At 47.3% G+C, this 13,453-nt stretch overlaps 1 protein-coding gene across 1 annotated transcript in view; it reads right to left on the reverse strand.

Moving 5' to 3' along the window:
- Nucleotides 1-455: 455 nt before the first annotated feature.
- plekhh3 (pleckstrin homology, MyTH4 and FERM domain containing H3) overlaps nucleotides 456-13,453 on the reverse strand; it is a 34,272-nt gene continuing 21,274 nt past the window's right edge. The window contains exons 5-13 of the mRNA XM_080510793.1: nucleotides 12,633-12,790; nucleotides 9,276-9,399; nucleotides 7,319-7,616; nucleotides 5,016-5,223; nucleotides 4,659-4,786; nucleotides 3,536-3,656; nucleotides 2,624-3,112; nucleotides 2,290-2,481; nucleotides 456-928 (exon numbers count right to left, since the gene is read on the reverse strand). Of these exons, the coding sequence (XP_080366919.1) occupies nucleotides 758-928; nucleotides 2,290-2,481; nucleotides 2,624-3,112; nucleotides 3,536-3,656; nucleotides 4,659-4,786; nucleotides 5,016-5,223; nucleotides 7,319-7,616; nucleotides 9,276-9,399; nucleotides 12,633-12,790 (1,889 nt within the window). The 3' untranslated portion in view covers nucleotides 456-757. The remainder of the gene's footprint in view (nucleotides 929-2,289; nucleotides 2,482-2,623; nucleotides 3,113-3,535; nucleotides 3,657-4,658; nucleotides 4,787-5,015; nucleotides 5,224-7,318; nucleotides 7,617-9,275; nucleotides 9,400-12,632; nucleotides 12,791-13,453) is intronic.

Consider the following 13,453-nt stretch of genomic DNA (forward strand, 5'->3'; position numbering starts at 1 on the left):
GTGTCAATGTGAGGGCATGTGAGTGAGTGTGTGTCACTGAGTGTTCTCAACACTATTCCAGCAGTGCAAGAAGAAGAAAGGCGACCCAGAAATGGCACACTTGGAGAGCGCGTGTGTGCGTGTGAGCGCACGTGTGTGTGTGTGTGTGTGTGTGAGTGTCTTTTCACTCCAAGTCAGCTTAATGTCGCCGCAAGGCTCGACTCTCCCCGATGTCACAGGAAGGCTCACGCCAAAGTCTCACATTCTCCAAGGAGGTGGCGAGGGGAGGTGTGCGTTGCCATGTAGGGGAACTGAGACGGTTGCGTGACAAGACGGGGTGGGGGTGTGTGTGCGCGACACCTCATCAGCAACCACATTGGTTTCTGTGGGTTTTCTGGCCCTCGCTTGCTAAACAGAGCCCCGTTGCCTTCCCCAACTGCCCCCCCCCCCCCCGCACCCCCCCTCCCCTCGCCCGACTTCTCTCCTTCATTGGCTGGCTCCTCGGACTGGAAAGCTCGAGCCAGGGGTTTATTTTTCATGGATGGGGAGTGAAAACAGCCCTCTCTTTGTTTTGGCTGTGCTGCCATTCCCAGCGGAGGAGGCGCCCAGGGTCCTAAAGGAACTGGGACTTGGCCTCATTGGGGGGGTGGTGGGAGGTGGTGGGAGGAGGTGGTGGTGGCGGCGGCGGTGGTTGAAGGAGGAGGCGAGACCACGTGCAGAGAAGTGAAGATGGTGGGAACCCGTGGTGGAGGTTGTGAAGGTTCCTTTTTTTTCCCTTTTAGACCGGGTGCGAGGGCAGCTCCAGGAGGGCGGTGGGGGGCGCGGTGCCCAGGTGACGGAAGCCCACCTCCGTGCCGCCTGTGATGGTGATGTCCGAGTCCTCCCCTTTGCCCCGCTGGTGATGGATGGCACTGAAATACGCATTCATCAGCTGCATGATCTCAGTCAGCTGTGGTAGAGAGAGAGAGAGAGAGAGAGAGAGAGAGAGAGACAGAGAGAGAGAGAGAGAGAGAGAGAGAGGTCAGATTGGTGGCAGTCTCTCAGTGTCTGTCTGGCGCTGTCGCAGCAGGGCGGTGAGCAATGATGTCATCCAGCTGCTAGAAAAACTGGATCCTCCAGAAGCAGCAGATGATGTCTTTTGGCGGGCGTTCCGAGGACGCGCGCACACCCCCTCGATCGGGAAAACTTTACAAGCCGTACATGTGTGTGCACATTTCAACACTTTGACATATTTTGTCCTGCAGCTGTTGCAGTAAAAAAAAAAAAAAGAAAGAAAAAAAAAAAAGAGGGCAGTGTTCCTGTCTCTTTCCATTACCCGGACCATGGCGACCCAGACCGCCGAATCACAACGAGAACAAACTTCTTGATTCTTTGGGGCTTTAACCGTCACCTGCTCTTCAACTTTAACGACAAGCCTCGAATCGGCGGCTAATCTTGCCCTCACCCTCAGCTCCAGGCAAAACCATAATCACCCCCTGCAAATCTGCTCCTTCCTCCTTCCTGCTCTTCGCCCAGCAGCGACCAGAGGCCCCGCGCACTCGTCTCACAGCCGCTTCATAAAAGCCTTTCTGAGCTGCACTTTAATTCGCCTGTGCCTCCAATAAATAAATAAAAGCCACTTTTGTGCCCCAGTAGAGATCACAGAGGGATTTTGTTTTTGTTCCATGTGGGAAGATGCAGGCGAAATCAGCCCAGTGAAAGGCGAGATTTGTTCTCAATGGAGGAAAAAAAAAAAAAAAAGTTTGGAAGAATGTCCATCTTTCTGAGAAATGTTTTGCCTAATATTTTAATCTAACCGCAGCAATAAAACTCAGCCGCGTGCAGTTTAATGGCAGGAAGTTGGACTCTTAGAGCTTGCCATAAGCTGCAGAGGAGACGCAGGTTGTGTACTCTCTATTTAGGACAAATTAACGTGCGTCTCTAAAGTGGGTCGAGGAGCTCGGGGGGGTGGGGGTGTGGGGGGTGGGGGTCATGAGCAGTGCAGAACAGTATGTGATGATAAGGCCACTTGGCGCTGCGCTGTAAACAAACCAGACCCTCAGCACACTGGAGACACAATGTCAAAGCTCATTACAGAAACATGGAGAGGGACTGTCGGTACGCAGGTGCGTCGCAATATATTTATGTACATATATATATATTTTACACTTTCACGCTCAAGATGGAATGTTTTTCCTTTTTTTAAACCTGAGGCTGCGATTATCACAATCTGAATTCCCCAAATAATTACAAAACTTTTCTTTTTAGTTTGTGAGTAACAGCAAATGTTTCTTTTAGACAAAGATCTGTATATTCTGATTTGGTTTGTACCTTGGTGGTTTCGAATAGCAGATCCCGATCCCCGGCTGTGATCTTGAAGGTGTTGCTGTCAGAAACACCGTAAGAGCAGATCTGACCATAAGGGAAGGACTCCAGCGCCTCCGACTCCCCTTGCTTGTAAAGAGACACAGATGTAGCAGCTACACCCAGCCACAGCTTCTGGGAAAAACTCCCCGTCGAACTCTGCAGGCAGGAAGAGGCAACGAATGTCAGAACTGCTCTGAGTTTATCCCTCCATTCACCTCAACATCCAAAGTGGCTCTGGAGCCCCGAGGGAGCAAAAAACCCCAGATTTTGTATTTTTTTTTTTTTTTTAAATACTCACAATATAAAAATCCACTTCGTAAAGAGTGCATCCAAAGCCTGACCACTGGCGTGCAATTGTGAGGTAGGCGGCGATGCTGTCCCTGCGGCTGTAACCGGCCAGCCCTTTCCAGCGCTCCAGGATGGATCCCATGACGGCCGCCGCCTCCTCCTTCAGCCGGCTCCGCAGGCGCAGGTCCTGCTCCACCCTCTGCTTGTGCGCCGCCGTCGCCGCGTGGCTCCACAGCGTCCCCGCCAGGAGGCCCGTGTGGAAGCGCTGCGTGGCGGGGCAGCCCTGAGCCGCCACCTGGCACGGGGGCAGCGTCGGCGGGGCGGCGAGCGACATGAGGACCCGGGCTTCCAGCATGTCGCCCGGGAACAGCTCGTCCAGGGGCGGGCAGGGCGCGTGCGTGCTGAAGTCCCCCATCAGGCACTGGAGCCTCAGGGCGGCCAGCGCCTGCAGGTCCTCCTCACAGGCCGGCAGCTGACCGCGCACCACCATCTCGTGGCACTGCGGCGCCGAGGTCAAAGGAAGGACAGAGAGAAGGTACAGATCATCAGTAAAAGCCCCAGTCCTGTCATCAACCCTCTCCGCCCCTCCCTGTTTTACTTTGTCCCATAAGTCTTTTTATAGGAGTCCTCAGGAAAAATGCTTTAATGAAGCCAGTGCTGGCTGTGTGTTTTACCCCCGCTGCACTCCAGCCAGTGCTCTTAGTCATGCTTTTTATTGCAATCACAGCCCGTAAGACATTACAAGCTGTGATTGCAGACTGTAAAGTAAAAACGTAAATGATCCCAATAAAATCTGAGGAATGAATCACTGCAGGACGATAAATTACGTCTCATTATCAGCACAGGAACGGTCACTTGTAACAAAGACGAACCGTCCGAGGAGCTTTTCTGCCCTTTTGAGGCTCGCGTTCTGCTCCATTACCTGCTCGAAGAGGAAGAAATATTCGATGCTGTCCACTGATATGCTGTCAGCATCGAGCAGGCAGTAGAGCTTGAAACACAGCTTCCACTGGGCTTTGGACTCCGACTCTTTGGCGGTGAGGCTGCGCAGGAGAGAGAGGAAGACATCAGGGAGGCAGACGCAGCGAGCTGGAGGCTCTGTGGCAATATGTTACGCAGTAATATGGTTACATAACATGTTGAAGTATCGCCGCCCCAATATGCAACCCCGTAGGTCACAGCTGTAAAATAACACGTTGATTCTTCAAACGGGCTTGTTTTAACCACTTCAAAACAGCAGGAACAGAAACTAACTTTGTATGTTTCATTGATAGACCCTTAAAGCAACTGTATAATGAGTGCCTTTAAAGTCATTCTCACACTCAATCTAAGTTATAACTATTACTTTGAACTCATTACAATTCTTATATTATACTTTATTTAAACTGTATGTCTTTTGAAATAATAAGTAATATTCTTATTAGTCAAGACACACAGTCATTACAGTTTAAAACACTGAATATGTTAAATCAGTACTTTCATCCCTCTCAGTGATATCTCAGTACTTTCTCCACCTCCGCTTCAATTCAGCTGGTTCAATGTTTGCCTGAATGCCACTCGATGCTTACTGGACCTGTTAGAAAAACAGGAGTCCTTTTTATTTCCTTATCTTCCAACTATGCCTTCAGCAATCATATGACATCAGGCTTCGCCGCGGTTATCCAACAGCGGGCCGGCTTCGCTGACACACATAAGGACACGAGTCCAGTTTCCCAGCAGAAACTTGTGTTTGACCAACCAGACCAGACAAGGTCGGCAGCTATCTGCTGGCTATACCAGATAACATTCTGGAGAAAACAAATACAGTGTCAATCACAGTCGGGTGTGTTTTCCTTGAACTGGTGACAAAGTCCTCTGCTGCACTTTCAGACGAGGTGTTTTGACTGCCCGACTGTCCACTTGGGTTAACTGTGTCGTCACTTCTGTTGTGTTTTTAAATCCCCATGAAATCAAAACTGCATCTTTACAGTTATAAGCATGGGATTATGTTTCGGTTATCTTTTGATCGGTGTTGAATAATTGTCAAAACAGACAAGGGTCCATACCTGGTCAGGATGTCTGCGATCAGAGCGCCCCCTGTGACCGGCTGCTCCCACAGTGCATTCTGCTTGTACAGTGCAAATGTGTTTTTACTGTCCTGCAGGCCGAGCTTCTCCTGTATCCTTCGAACCAGCTGGAGAGGGGGCAACGGGGACGAGTGGTGAAAAAAAGAAGAAAGCAGACGGGACAGAGAACTGGTTAAACTCGCGTGTGTCAAGAATCACAAAGAAGGCAGGAAGTCAATTTTGGCGATTCTCACGGCATCAGGCTACGCTAAGAAGTTCTGAGCAGGAACACATGAGAAGCTGGAAGAGTGGGAGAATCTGCTCTGCCAAGTGGAATACACATAAATGCTCCCAAACCTCATTGGCAGTGGTGTGAGAGCTGATGTAGAGCTGGCAGGATCCGGGGCCAGGGTAGTGCACAGTGCACAGCATCTCCTGTCGGCTCATCAGCATCTGGATCTCCTCCCAGGATGGAACGCACTCCCGACACTTGGTCTTCTCCAGGGCCTCGCTGATGAATGACGCGTAGTTATCCATCTCCGACTCGGGACTCTGGCTCTGGATTCTGCAGAGAAATGCGACCAGCGTGAGGGCGTGACACAGACTGGTGCGTTTGTTGGTGTTTTTCCACATATTTCCCATCGAAATTAAAACGTTTAATCCCCAAATAAGAGAGAATGAGTTAATCCCAGTGATGTCATCTGTGACTGCGAACCTGCAAAGTATTATGCTGCGATTACAGACCCTGCGTCATCCTTTTTTGATTCGTTATTTTCTTTTGGCCGGCGATGCTAAAGCGTCAATGAGGCGAAGAATGACAAATGTTCTCACTTGAGCTGTGAGGAACTTAAAAGCCTCAACATCCCTCAATCCTTCAAAGAAAGGGAAAATAGCAAAGAAAACATGTTTGACTTTGGGTAGCGCACGAAACAGGAAGAGGAGTTTCCGTTCCTGTGAACCAGAGTGACCTGCAACTTCCTCCCAGAGGAGTGTCCAGGAGTGATCAGTGTGTGTGTGTGTGTGTGTGTGTGTGTGTGTGTGTGTGTGTGTGTGTGTGTGTGTGTGTGTGTGTGTGTGTGTGTGTGTGTGTGTGTGTGTGTGTGTGTGTGTGTTGTTTCAAAAACACAGCACACACAAGCAGCAGACAACACGCTCCGCCTGGAGTCGGAGGCCTCGCACACTTTGTGAGTGTGAAAGGTGCGAAACACAACCTGCCCGAGTTATGAGCTCGGCCTTGTGTAAACACCGAGGGACAAATAGGAAGGAAACAATTATCCTCCAGAATACACAAAGCAACTTGGAGGGAAGAGGTGGACAGCAGGGCCTCAAACTTTTTTAACCGGATCCGGAGCAAGCCGCTCAGTCACCCTGACGTCTTGATATCTCATAACTCTGTGGCCGCAGGGTGGGATTTGTCCTACTGAAACATAATTAGGAATGTTCCACTGAGTCGCTGCGATCCTTCCCCTCTCCTCTCTTTGCCCCTTCGCTGCTGTTTCCTGCCTCCTACCCCCCCCCCCCCCCCCCCCCCCCCTGCTTTCTCCCGGCCCGGCCTATTCTCTCTGACAGCAGACATTCCCTGGGGGTTTCTCAGGGCACTGGGGAAATGGAGGAGGGTTTCTGGGCCCGCTGCCCAGCTCCAGTCTCAGCTCTGCCCAGCTGCAGCCTCAGCGCTGATCCGCCGAGCGAGAGAGTGCGTGAGAGCGACAGCAGGGCATATCAAAACACAGAGCCAGCGAGTTCCACAGCGTTATTATGAATTGCCATTGCATGCAACTGTTCCATTAGCTCGAAGGCGATTCCCAGTACAGAAATATAGATAGAAGGCAGTAGTGGGTTGATGGCACGGCGTTACACAAGGAATCTGGAGCAGGAGATTAACGCTGCTAAAAACTTAGATTAGCATGCTCGACAGCGGGGGCTAATTCAGACCTGCAAATCCAGCAGTCAAACACTGGATCTGTTCGGGGGGCACGCTAACAATGTGACGGCATATCATGCTACTATATCTAAACTGGTGGTTAGGGATGCTGGCGCCTGCTTTCTTGTCCGATGTCTGGACCTCAGGTTTTTGCTGCTACTGCAAACTGCTGCTCCACGTGCCAGTTCAACCTGTTCTCTATCTACCGCCGCTATAAACAGCAGACTTGACGAAAGTGATGATATCTTGTGGCTTCAACTCAGTCTCACCATCACTGCGTCCTGCTGCCAAATGCTGGAAGTTAAATCCAGAAGTTGTGAGACACAGTTACTCCTTATGTGTTTTTAAATCTTGAATACATGTCTGAGTCACCCGTGGACTTCAGGTGCAAGTCCGTCAAATCCCTTTTGTCGATGTAAAAACAACCCGCGTCTCTGCAGTGAACTGACCGCTGCAGTTTATTACCTCAAACTGTCAACATGGGCGGATACGCTGAAGTGTTTTGCACCTGTCTTCTAAAAAGTCATGTTTCCCAGTGGGTCCAACCAGAGCCAGGAAAAACAACCCAGTGTTTCCACTTTTAATTACAAAGTAGGAGATGATGTCAACAGCTTTCTCCAGTCAGGATGATGCCAAATCAAATATGAATAAATGCAACCTGAATGATGGTCGTAAGCTCTATGAAGGAAAAACTCATAGAGGGCGCATGTTTAACCAGGGCCGGTCGCGTGTCTCTCACCTCTTGAGGTGGAATCGGAGGTACTTGAGCACAGTGGGCCCGGGCAGGAAGGTGCAGCTCATGCAGGTGAGGAGCTGCCAGTAACGGAGATGCGCGGCGGTGTACGGGGAAGGCGTGTAGCTGGTCTGCTTCACCAGCTGGCAGTAGACCTCGTCGCGGAGCGGCCGCAGGTCCAGGCAGGTCTGCAGCACACCCTGGATAATGGGAACCGGCTCTCGTGTCGACTCCAATTGCTGCAGGCAGTTGAAGAGCTTCACGGCCTCCTCACGCACCGAGCCGTAGCCTTTCCCACTGTGGTCTGCAGAGAGGAAGAGGACGAGAAGCAGAGCAACACGGTTTTAGACTTTCTGTTGCCGCCATCCTTTTTTAAAATCATATTTCTAAGAAATGTTGGTGCTTTTGGAAGAACGACATTGTGTGTTTGACAGAGTTTGCCGCCACAAATTGCACAACAGACAGTGCTAGTTTTTATGTTGTTTGTCCTTTTTGCTGCAACCAAGATCTGAACCCGGGGGGGGGGACTGCACATGGTATAATTTGGCCATATTGACATCACTAAAGTCTGCCAATGACACAAAAAAGCCACAAATCAAAGTGAAGCAGCAGTAAATCTCACATGGAGCACAGGATTTATTTTACAATTTACATTCAGTTTTTAAAAAAAATGTAGGTTTGTTTTTAATAACTCCACTAACCAACTTTTAATAAAACATCCCCCCTTAAGGCTGCAGCTTGAATCGCAGCCTTGATATACTAAAGCTTTGAGTATCTTGTCTCATCTATTTTAAGTGCACCTGTTGGCACTTGTTTTCATGAGGCAGCCGAGCCAGAAGAGGTGGTTGTATTGACCTAAATTACGCTGCTTAATACTGCCTCTCAGCAAATCAAATAACCCCGTAATCATAGCGATTACACTTCCACTTGGAAAAACTGCAGCTATAGAAAACGAAGGCTTCATCAGACAGAGCCGGCAGTGTAGCAGTGCCTGGAGAAGTGAGCGCACGCCTAATAAAATACAACAAATAGATTATTTTTCTTTAGGCAACCTCATTATAGATAAACACCTGTGGCGCAAACATTACTTGCATATTGGGTTAACCTAAAAATAGGCCAATGTTATGTATACACAGTCTCACTTAAACTTTGCCTACATTCCTGCAGCATGGAAAGACGATTACCATTTCATTATTAGACACAGAAAAGTAGAAGAATGCGCCCAACTGACTACAAACTACTAAATAAAAATGACATATTCATGTATTCTTAGAAAACTCTCCTTTTATCTTTAGTCCACTTACAAAGGAAAGTAACATGTCGTCTGCAGTTTCTTTTTTTAAACCCTCTCTTGGGACAATGTCACTCTGACTGTGCCACCATTGTTTACACAGCTTTTCATTAAAACTAAGTTTGGTAGAAAATGCAAATCGTCGAGGATTGAAAAGTGGCTGCACACAACACTTACTGAGCAATGAGTTGGTAAATGGCGTAGGCCTGCGTACAACTAGCACTGGGCTAAATCAAAAATGGTGTCAAACTTTTAGGCAGGTGTAGGTAAAAAAGTGCAACTTATCCATTTATTCATACAAGAAAGGTCTCTGATCGGGTATAGATTTATTCTGCAAGATCTGGACAACACACACTCATAGTCACACTTTCTTTTTGAAAATATCTGATGTCTGAAAATGTACCAGGGGTCACCAAATACTCCCTTTTACACACTCTGCATTTAAAAATAAAAAGAACACCGTTGTCACGAACGAGTTCTTGTTTTTGCGCCAATGCATAAACATCGGACAGACTTTTACTGTACATTTGACATTGATTTCATGTCAAAGTGAAGGCAGATTCCACTCGTCAGCTCTTCCACGACGTGGTGTAAACATGTACCACCATATCATTTTCACCTGCGACTGCACAAGTTCCGGTAGAGTACGACATGTAAATGTAGAGTACTCACACGTGTGCTCCAGGCTGCCGTAGGGGAAGGGCAGCAGCGGTGCGTACAGGGGCCCCTGGGTGTACTTCAGAATGGCGTTGTGCTGGTAGATGTGCTCCACTACCTCGGGGTTGAACTTGTTCTCCTAAAGCACACATGGAACGGAATCAGTAAACACGGAGCTGAACAAACACTCACATGCATTCAATAAATCTGAAGGTAATCATTGAGTGAACGGTTGTGTGCCTGAGTGTGTGTGTTTGTGTGCTCGGGGTGAGCGGGGTCGATCTGACAGGGGGGGGGGTCCACAATTCGGCGCTGGCAACTTTCAAAGAAGCGGAAAGGTCAGGTGATGACCCAGCAAACCGCACTTGCGCGACTGACACAGTATATATTTTATCTGCTAGTGTCAATGAGTTTAGTGTGCGTGTGTTTGTGTCTTTCACTGCCCGTGTGGATAGATGCCTTCCAGCGGTACAGATGGCTTCCACGCCGCTGCCCTCCAGCACCTGTTGCTCATTAGTAACGTTGCCACTGGTCTGGCTCTCTCCTGACTCTGCAACCCCCCCCCCCCCTTCCCGATCTTGCCGCCCTTTCTCTCCGGCTACGAGACGAGCCAGCTTTCCCCCGTCTCAGTGGGGCAAAGTTGACACATTCTTCTCAAGTGTTTGGTGCAGGCTGGTGACAGGATTGTCTGTTTGAACTGTGGGAATAAAATGCTGCCCTGCGGACCATGTGCACTTGGATACCGTGACATGACTTCCTCGATGATACCCGTATGCTGCACGTGCATGCTCCAGCCCACAGACCCTCTCTCCTTCCATTTGGCCTTCTTGTGCCCCATGCAATAGTTTGACATTTTGGGAAATTTGCGGTCTTGGCAGCAGCAAGGTGAGAATACTGATACAGCTCACGTGCTTTGGCAGCGGTGGGAGAACTGCGCCAGACTAAACGATTCACTTCCTCTTTCTGTGCCGTTTTAGGTTAAACATGGATACAACTAACAGTTAGATTTTTTTCCCGATAAATATCTTGCCTGGCATTATTTGACTGTTTGGGTTTAACGATGCACTCATGCAACAGGGAACTGGAAAGCTACAAGTTGGGAAGTTCCCACTTCCCAGTTTACAGTGTTTACATGCAATTTACTCTAACATGACATTTTCTGTGTTCCTATAACTACTGCAGCAAAACTAGTGTAACTTCTTTCTATGAGTATCAAACAAAAATAAGATTTGCGCTGTCATGCAGAGTGACATCAATTCAGTGACTTCTCCAAAACACACCATCCTCCCAGTTCCCAGTTTCACCACATTTCAGATTCTACCCACTTAGATTTTATCCATTTCACCCTCTTACTCAAGATTTCAACATAAAGACTCAATAGAGTGTCATAGCAACCAAAGGGAGATTTCACTGTAGTTTTGTATTGAAAGAAGTTAAATATATGATTTTAACACCGAGGCTCATTCTATCTAAAAGAAAACAAAATACACTATTTTATCCTTCAGAATACTTCAAATAGCTCAAAATACTAATGTGTTTGATCCCCAATACAGGACGTCCACTGAATGTCTGAACTAATGTGTATGACAAGGAAAACTAGTGGCCACGTCTGAATCAGATAAAAGTGACAACAAAGGAAGTTCAGAGTAACAAGACCATGGTTGCCACTCTGGATTTGACTTAATTCCACATTCTGACACTACACATGCCCTCACGCACACAGAGCAGCAGTTATTAGTTGCGTTTCACATTAAAAGCCATTGTTATTAACTGTGGTGGGCGTTGTGACTTTCCCCAGTTATTTATTCAATCATAACTTACTCCCCTTACAGATCATATCCAACATTCCTGACTGGTCAAATTGTAGTTTTTATCAACAGTAAATAAAAATTTTTTTTAATGAAAACTTGAACTTATTCACTATTATTTTATGTCCTAAATTATCAGGAGCAAATCAGCTGGAACCTTTAATCTTTCTGGCGTCCAATCTTCTTTCATCTTTAAAAACGAACCTGCTTGGATTCACTGACGCATATTTTCAGTGTTTCAGAAATGGATGCAACTCAAAGTGTTTACATCCTGCACGCCTCAAATCATACTGCAAGCTGATGTGAAGAGTCCCTGAGCACCATATTCACCGTTCATAGATTACTCAGAATAAAAGAGTCAAGAATAACGGACAGTTTTTTTTTTTAGGTTCTGAACTCTACCTTTCACCAAATGTCACGTTTCTTCTTTTGGCTGGTCTCATACACATTTTAATAAAGTCATACTTTGGGAGAGCTCAGTTTTCCACATTTAATGTGTTCTTCAGATCCCCTCCATATTTTTCTCTCCCTGTCACACGTGGCCTCTGGCTGTGGGTCCAAGTCTAAAACTGGAGCCCCTCGCTCCTCTTTGTGTCTGCGGCTGGAACATGAATCTGTACTTGAAAGATAAGCGAGGCAGCCCTGTTCACACAAAGCCACTTCTGTTCATTCTCTCTTTGATTTTTTTTTCTTTTTTTTTTTTTACAGCTCCCTAATCTCATGCTGGAGAGGGAAAACGCCTTACCTATTCGACAGAGCGTGCCAGTGTGTAAAGGTGACAGAGAAAGTTTCAAAGACAAAGGAGGGAGTTTATGATGCAGTAAAAACACGAGATAAAGAGAGAGGAGCACCTTCATCGTAGGCCCCCTCTGTTAGACCAAAATATAAGCCTGGCCCCTCCTGGCCAAGCAGACGGGGCTAGACATAGGCGGGCAGATTAAGCACTTTCTTTGAGATTAGAGACTCTCGTTGGAAGATTAGTGCTGCAGGAGGCCAGGCAGAGGACTGCTTATCTGGTCCTGCTGCTTCACACTGAGCCCTCCTCCTCCTCCCCCCCCCAAAAAAACTGCCCCTCTCTTCACCCCGGGGACAGACTAACACAAGACGAGTCATCTGTCTACTCAATGAGATTCCAGCACGCTGTGTTCTCCAGCAACCCCGCGTCTAAAAATATGGCTGTCCCTTATAAACACGCTCCCTGCACGTGAGAGGGCAAAGCAAAATAACGCCCTTTCAAATCCCACTACGTTTGGAGGCCTTCAATAAGTGGAAATGCCATTATCTGAAGAGTGACCTTTCTGCTGCGGGTCTGTTATTGTTTCCTGTCCTGGTGTGGTGGAACACGATGAGGTCACTGAAAAGAGAAAGACCGGCGGGGTAAACTTTGGACTCCGGGTCCAATGTGGTCGTGTAGTTTTTATTGTAGCAGGCTGGGGGGGGGTGGGGGGGGGGCGAGTCCGACTGTTTGTGTTTGGTTGTTCTTATCGCAGGTAGTTTGGCAGTGTGTGTGGGTGTGTGTGTGCACGTGTGTTTGTGTTTTGTGTGCCTGCACTGTGTGGCCCACCTCGATGTCTCGGATCAGGAGCTGCGTCGGCGTTTCCACAGGCGATTTGGTATCAATGATTTTCTGGATGGCGCAGGCCCAGTGCACGGCCTCGTTGAAATGCTTGGTGAACAGCCTGTAGCAGTGTGCTCTCCCATAAACTGTAATGCTCCAGTAACCTGCAGGGAAACACACACATACACAGTCAAAATTCCCACCCATCCATATATCTGAATTTAAAATAGTTAAAGTTCTTTGTAATTAAATGGTCACCCTTATGGTATTGTGTTTAATCTGAACGGATATTTATACTGAACTCTGGTGTCAGCTCGCTTTCGTAATGGGGTTCAAGCTAACTTGTGTGCCAGTGAAAACATAATACAGCAACATCATACGAGCACCGGAAAGAAGCAAGAAGCAGGAGATAAGTAACTGTTATCAGACACCATAATCAATTCATAACACTACATAACCCGTTTATGGATATTTTCATTGAAAATATGTGATCTTGTATACATATATCTTAAAACATGTAATAGAATGTGGGGAAAACAAACATTACACTTTTTTTGTTTCATCTTTTATAATGTCAGGATATACTGGAGGTCATGACAATCAAAAATCAAAAATTATGAGAATATTACATAGGTGTTTTGCTTTTTATAACGAGAGGCCAAAAGTATAAACATTAAGATTAAAAAATGGTATTGAAATAATGGACAGAGCATATTTTTATTGATATTGTAATACTTGTTTCTGTACACCATTAAACCATCAATGTACGCCAGGAAATAGACAGTGCTGTTTGTAAATCGTGGGCACAGCCAAAACCAACAATACAA

The sequence above is a fragment of the Blennius ocellaris genome, assembly GCF_963422515.1.
Source record: "Blennius ocellaris genome assembly, chromosome: 16".
Classification (NCBI taxonomy): Eukaryota; Metazoa; Chordata; class Actinopteri; order Blenniiformes; family Blenniidae; genus Blennius; species Blennius ocellaris.